General features: G+C 31.6%; 1 protein-coding gene across 1 annotated transcript in view; it reads right to left on the reverse strand.

Annotated features, from left to right (window-relative positions):
• The window catches only part of LOC143074208 (uncharacterized), a 35,851-nt gene extending 28,118 nt beyond the window's left edge, over nucleotides 1–7,733 (reverse strand). Inside the window, exons 1-2 of the mRNA XM_076249758.1 lie at nucleotides 7,700–7,733; nucleotides 4,021–4,410 (exon numbers count right to left, since the gene is read on the reverse strand). Of these exons, the coding sequence (XP_076105873.1) occupies nucleotides 4,021–4,410; nucleotides 7,700–7,733 (424 nt within the window). The remainder of the gene's footprint in view (nucleotides 1–4,020; nucleotides 4,411–7,699) is intronic.
• Nucleotides 7,734–7,968: the final 235 nt, after the last annotated feature.

The raw sequence follows: 7,968 nt of genomic DNA on the forward strand, positions 1-7,968 counted from the left end.
CTCATTAAAATAAACAGAATACCCTAGATTATGAGTCATTGAAATATTTGTTAATATATCAGTATTTCATGATAAACAAAAATATATAACATGATATAAAGTGTGACTCGGCTCTCTGAACTGCAAAACTTTATCGTCGAGTAAGGTAGCATTGGCGGATGCGGAGTTGAAATCCCCCATGTTTTGAAATTGTTTTTACTTATTGAATGTTTCACGACAAAAAACCGCTGCGCGCTACAGTTTTATTTGTAGCTCAGCAACTATATCAAAAGTCACTTGATTTAAAACATGATTACATACTTATCCTATTAAAAGTTTTCATTTCAAGACACCATAGTCAGCATCTTAAGTTTAATGTTGAGTTCACTATCGATGCCCCTTAAGGAAAAGGTTCATTAAGAGGAAGTCTGTGGTTTTATATAAATAGCAGCAAAAGTCGTCAAAAACATAATTCAAATTTTCAGAACAAATGGAAATATTTCGGCATCAACAAAATTAACAATTGAACACTTATTCGCTTAGTAAAAATTAAACAGTTGAATTATTACTTTGTGTTACTTCCGGTGACCTTTTTACGCGATAAGGCAGTCTATTTACAATTTCTACAGATGAGGATAAATACAAGTCATAAACACCATTTAATAAGTAAGGCCGAACCATGTTAAATAATGTTATAGACGATTCTTGCTATTTTATTCCAATAATCTACAAAAGAATATGAATGTATATAGCAAGCCTTGTAAGTGATCTAACTGCAATGTGATATATTTCCTTTTTGTTAAAGTAGCATTCTGATACTTCGTGCTGATCAGGGGCAATGGTAATTTGTAATTGTAATACAGTAGTAATATTAAATTTCCTCGTGTATTGCAAAGAAATTTGTAATACACATTTTTGTCAAAGAACTTAAAATAATGCAATTTATTATGAGTTGATATAACATACATAGATGGAATACAATAATAAATTAGCAATGAATGTAGTTGTTATATTTGGAATATACTTTTTGTGATTCTTTATCAAATATTTGTTTATTTTGTTCTGATTAAGATTGTGACACGATGATGACTGCTATACCCCTTTTTTAACAATTTTACCTATTTTGTCTATTTTTCAAGCATCGATGGCAATATAATGAAATTTAATGCGACTGTCATATAAGTGAGAGGTTCGATCAACCATAAGAAAATGCCTGTACCAAATCAGAAATATGACAGTCGTTGTCCATTCGTTTTATCTTTTGATTTGATTAGGGACTTTCCGTTTTGAATTTTCCTTGGAGTTCATTTTTATTTTACTGTAGTTCAAATCAATGTAATGCCTCTATTACTGTACATTACTATTCTTTACAAATTGGAAAAATTCATAATATTTATTAAAGGTACCAGTATTATAATTCCTTATAATCATTATCGATAGTAAGCCCTTAAAGCGGCACAAACTTCGAGATATATAAACATATGATTTTTTTTCTTAAATCATTAATAAAAGTAAAAGAGTAAAATAATTATTCACGTTTAGCATATTTAGCTGCGAGCATGATTAAACTTTTCAAAATAAGCTTAGAAACTTGCATGATGAGTTATTCAATTACAAGTGAATAATTCGATCTCATTGAATCCGTATTCATGTGAACTTCAATCAAACCCTTAGTTATAGATGAATAATACGTCAATTGTTGTGTAAATTTATTTAAAGGAAACGAATGTCAACATTGAACGTGAAATAAAGGTAAATCAATTCACTGACTTATTCGATCCAGCAAAAAATCTATCTTATACAGGTAAAAAATACGAAAACATAAACAAGAATTCTATTATATGAAATTAAACGGACATTAAAAAAAAATCCCAAAACACGAGTTCGCTGAATCTATTTATACCCATATTTATGTTTACATCGTTTTTATGGTCATGGAATGACTTTGGAGATCAACTCGATAGTTAATTAGATGGCGTCTGGACTAATATAAACACGAAACGAAGCTACGTGCCATCATACCCAAGTCCTGGTAATTGTTGATTACAGACTTTTAATAGTTTGGATAAATATTTTACAGTGTTATAAATCAAACGTGAGAATTTGAGTTAACTCGGAGAACATGAATTTGACCGCTTGTGTCCCTTTAACACTTTTTTTCGAAGATCCAGGATCCATAAATAAATCCTCGTTGTGAACTTAACGTTTATCCAACAAATAAACAGTATAAAAAGACCAATTTTGACTTACCACCTGACACTAATAAAATAAATTAAGGCAAAATGCAAACATTGTTCAGCCTTTATAACCGGAAGTTTGCAAAATTGCATCAAACTTTAATTATAAGAAATATGTGGTGTGATTGCCAATGAGACAACACTCCAAAAAGATTTTTAAAACACGCATTAAGGTTAGAAACATAAAACTTCTTTAATTTATAACAAAAGGGGGCATGAGGATGATGAAATTTATCAAGTCATGATTTTGGTTTCTAACATTTGTTTAAAATGATATTCGAAATATTTTTGGTGTTTAATGGTCCATGAAAAATCTTCTAAAACAAATATTAAACAAAACGATAAAGTTACATCTTTGGTTACATCTTCTGACATCAGACTCGGACTTCTCTTGAACTGAATTTTAAATGTGCGTAGTTATGCGTTTACCTTTCTACATTGGCTAGAGGTATAGGGAGAGGGTTGAGATCTCATAAACACGTTTAACCCCACCGCAGTTTTGCTGTCCCCAGTCAGGAGCGTCTGGCCTTTGTTAGTGTTGTATTATTTTAATTTTAGTTTCTTGCGTACAATTTGGAAATTAGTATGGCGTTCATTATCACTGAACTAGAATATATTTGTTTAGGGGCCAGCTGAAGGACGCCTCCGGGTGCGGGAATTTCTCGCTACATTGAAGACCTGTTGGTGACCTTCTGCTGTTGTTTTTTTTCTATGGTGGGGTTGTTGTTTCTTTGACACATTACCTATTTCTATTCTCAATTTTAAATAGACGAATGGAAAACATATGAAGTTATATTTTCATAATTTTATACACCTTACATGTATTTCAATGGAAAATTGAATAGGTCAAACACCATTTTTACACCAAACTGTGGTTTGGGTCCTGTCTCATTATTTCGCCTAAATATAACAAAATAACCTTAAATGACATATTTATTATATCACTTTATAATGTCTCAATGAACAATTGATTAATGTTATACAAAAAATTATATGATAATACACATGTTTACCAATACCTCGGGCAATTTCGTCTAAAAATCTGTTGTTAAAATATTTAGGTTTTTTTATTGAAAAAGTAATGTGTAATGGAATGCTTTACACAAACAAAGTTTTTGTAATTAAAATTTCTATGGAACAATCACAAATTAATTGTAATATAATGCATTACATTGCAATGTAGTGTCCCCAGGCCTAACTGTATGACATCATATTCAGGAATGCCACACAAATGACTCGACATTTTCTTCTTTATTTACAACATAACTAAAATTAAGCTTTATCTATGCATGAATGCAATCAAAATCAAAAACATTCACAAATGTTCACAAATAAAAAATCAAATCAAATCATACGATAAAAAAAAAAATATGTAAACGTGATGATGTTGATGTTTTGCAGTGTATTTTATATATACAACAAGCCTTGCGGGAATACAAATGAATGTTTGAATACAAAGCGTAAGAATATGACAATATGAATACTTACCATAATCATATTTCTCTGTTTTTTCTGAATTATTTACCAATGATAGAAAAAAGGTAAAATTAGAAAAATTTCCATGGACCAAGTTATGTTTCTCCTACGTTGGGTCTTTATAGATATATGTAGATTATATCTTCTTATATCCACTTATGAATTGATGATTTAAGTAATGTTTTAGTTTAGTTGATTGTGTTCGTAAACGCTAAAAAAAAACATACGAACCAAACTATGAAGAATTTTGGTTGATGCTACAACGCAACTTTAAATATTAAAAAAACATATCGTTAAAAAAAAAGAAATATAGCGATGTTTCTTTTACCTTTAACCAATATCCTGGTAGGTTCTGATTCAACATGGATAGCACCATAGTCGTTTATGTAGTACAAAATGCACATGTAGTCCTTTTCATCTTCACATTGCAGGTTATCAAATCTCAACGTCGCCGTAGTCGATACTTTTGTTATATTGGTCAATGTCACTCTTCCTGATAGATAATCTCCTGATGGAGGTAAAACTGCCACTTTGTCAGGTTGAAATATTGCAACCTGTTTCTTTTTGGGGGAAACATCATTTTTGTTTTTTGCAATGATGGCTACATTGATAACTCTTATCTTGATATCTTTGATAAAAGAACATGTCAAATGCGTGTCATTGTTGCCAACAAGTCCAGTAATGTTTTGATTTATTGAAATTTCAACAGCAAATATATCTGAAACAATGAGAAGAATATTGATATAACATGTTTAATATATGTATTTCGGACCATATGAGTATTTGGATCATACGCGTATGGCCATGACGTATGAGCATATTTTCATATGGTCCGACTGTACACGTATGGTCGGGGTAATTAACAAGTGTACTCTTAATACTTAACTGTTCATAAGGTATGACCTTTCTGGTTGTCGTGTCATTAAAAAGACGGTTTCAAAGGTAATTTTATTATATCATAATAAAAAAAAAATAACTAAATAAGAATAACCAGTTTGACACAGTTAATTTTACCCACTAGTCACACCTATAGTAAACACATTTTATACCTGTGGTTATTACCGATTTGTTATTACAAGTGGATTGCAACATGTCGACTTAAGGAGATAACTTCCAAAAATATCTTAATGATACACAATAAGTAAAGGGTTTTCCTAACTGACGAAAAGTCGACAAAATAAAGAGTTTGATAATTGACACTATAGAAGGAAAGAAAACTATTACACCTAGATTTAGACAATATGTAAAAGACAGAGAGTTTCAACATGTAAGTCATGTTAAAGAATATTGGAGATCAACAGCTTCTTAAAACACAGTAGACTAATTGAAATGGTCCAAAACCTCGGTATCACTGCACGCAACTCTTAAAAAAAGATGTAGCTGCAAAGGATCGTGCACAACCAAAACATTAAAATTACTCATGCATATCTAAAAAAAAATACGTATATGGTTGAATGACTCATTGGTCTGGCCCGTAAATAACCAAACGAGTATATGGTTTGACCATACACGTACAGCCGGACCATATGAGTATACGCATATGGTCATAACCAAACGCGTATGGTTCAAATACTTGTATGGTCCGGAATATATGCACACTCTAGGTATTTAAACCATTGTGGTGACGTTAGCCTATTCATTAACCATGGATTCTTTTTCTAAAATCAACACTTCCTAAATCCGTCGCTGAAATGAACTCAATAGATTGTATTATATTGTTTCCTTTGTGTGCCTAATTTCGTTAAGTTTGAATTGTCTAATTTACTGATTTCTGTTCATTAATGGAATTATTTTAAAAACTTACCTATAAGTTTTGTAATTTCTATATGCCTTCACTGGGAATTGAACCTGTCCATGATTTCTGTTAAATGTTACATGTACTGACTTCAATAAATCGACGAAACCTCTGGGCTACTAATTGGTTACGATTTAAATGTTTATTTGATATATACAAATGAATATATGATATACATCGGTTCAACGGACACACAGGGTTTGTAGCTCTATATGTTCATAATAGGCAAACGTACAATATGAGTTGGTAGCCACGAGGTTTCATGATTAAGATAAAATAAAGATAAAAAAAAAGATTAAGATAAATGAGTTAAAGGTAAGGTCTTGTCTGTTCAGGTTCGAATCCATATATTCTCTTTGTTGTCCATAATCTCTAGTTTTCCAGTTTTTGTTCTTGTTTTGTATATTATTGTGTGGTTAATTTGTGTTATGAAAGCGAGTTTAGTCGTTTATCATCGGATTACTGTTTGCTATTCCACATGTTTGAAACACAATTAATTGAATCAATTGAAATAGACACTTAAGTGTTTAAGAAATGTCCAAAATCTTTCGTCAGATAAACCTTGAAATTGAAGCAAAAATTGGCCCTTACCGGACTTACTCCTTTGCACTTTTCAAAAAGATGTGCCGAATTTATCTTTATTTCCAATAAAGAAATACTTAGAAAGGCTAAAATGCCAAAAATGTTATTTTGTTAGCAAAATTACAGATTTCACGATGTTGTTGAAACAAACAAAAGAGATCCAAAGTCAGCAAAGCTAAATATTAAGATTCATTGTGATCTTATAACTTCCCAAATCTCAAATAAAATATTTAGAGACATTCTTACGATTTCTAATGTGTCCACTTTTCTCATCTGGCATGCAAAAGACTACAAACAAAGTTTGAAAAGATGTAGAGGAATTGAATAAAGCCAGTATGCAAAGCTCTTTCGTTTTAAGTTCAAATGAATTAACACTCATTCCATGTCGAAACAATACCTTCTGGTTACCCATGCTGGGAAATTCATCATACCTTTTATTGCAAAAAACTGGTTCCCGGAAGATTATACAATGATCCACAGCCATTCACCTATCATTTGATACCAAAATTACGATATTTTTTACAAATTAAAAAAGTTACAGCTGTGCGTAGGACATTTGCTCTTTAAACAAATTTACTTCTTTCAGACCGGTTCCGAATTAGTGATTCTGTGATATAGATACAATGGATAAGCGTTGATTCTTTAAAAAAAACTTGAGCTCGGAGGGCTCATGGTTTGTTTTTCATGAATCAACGCTTATCCGTTGTAAAAAATGTATATATAACTTAAACTATTGTGTTAATGTCTTAACGCCTTTTCTTAATTAGAAGGTATTATAAGTGAGTTTAACATGTTTAAATAAACATGTTACCATTACAATAAATTAAATGTCATAATTAAACGGGTCAAAATATACAAATACACTATAACACAACACGTCTGCCCTTAAAGATCTTCCTTCACATTATCAGGCATCTGAACATTTTCTGTTTATACAAAATAAATTATATTTTTTTTTAGAAATAGTTGATGCAAGTTATACTTTATTGTAGTTTTAACATGGGTAGGCATTATATTTGTGATTATTCTTGCCCAAGCGATAGTGAGACAGGCTTATAGTTAGTGAATGGATAAAAATTTTAGCCAATCATTTTCACTGCTACATGTAATGTACTCAATTTGCACCCACAACTCGCTTGTATGTGTCATCTAATTGTGTAGGTGAGCACACCGAACAATCACATCCGTAGCAGAGGTCCGTATGATTGTTGTGCCGCTCTTTCTCATTTCATTAAACTTCAGACATACGAGTACGAGTGCTAAACAAACTACGGCATTTATTAACAGTGTTGGTTGAAAAAGCTTTGACAATTTACAAACGTTTCGGCTAAGTAAGGAGCACAATCAATTGGAATCATAGGGGATGTGTTAAAGTTTTGAAGAATTAATCTACTAAAGAAATTAAGAAGAACCTGTTTGTTTTCTTTAACAGAAAGACATTTTTCCAGTAAGGAATACAACTCCCTTCAATAATCCGATACACTTTGGTGTCATTGCGGCGTTCACGTTCAGCAGACTTTAATGAGTTCATGTCGTAGCGGTAAAAAAAAATCTACCTATGTGTGCGCTACAGAACATCATTGGGACATATTTTCATAGTAGTCAGCTGCAAAGTCACCGAATGTTTTACTTTTCTTAACATCACTACATTGAACCAATGCCATACCATCTCTGATGTAAGTTGAGAGTGATGGGTCAAAGCAAGGTAGGGAAAGTGCAAAAGAGACTTCAGATTCGAATTGCTTCACCAAATTAGACTTTCGCTTATTTTCTCATGGTGTTGTTATCATGAAAAAGGGAAATTGGAATGAGACCTACATGGTGCGACAGAACATTTTCTATTGTTTAATCATGTCTACAATTTGACAAAATAAGTGCACGTCTAAATAAAAGATCTGG

This window comes from Mytilus galloprovincialis, chromosome 5 (genome assembly GCF_965363235.1).
Source record: "Mytilus galloprovincialis chromosome 5, xbMytGall1.hap1.1, whole genome shotgun sequence".
Taxonomy (NCBI): domain Eukaryota; kingdom Metazoa; phylum Mollusca; class Bivalvia; order Mytilida; family Mytilidae; genus Mytilus; species Mytilus galloprovincialis.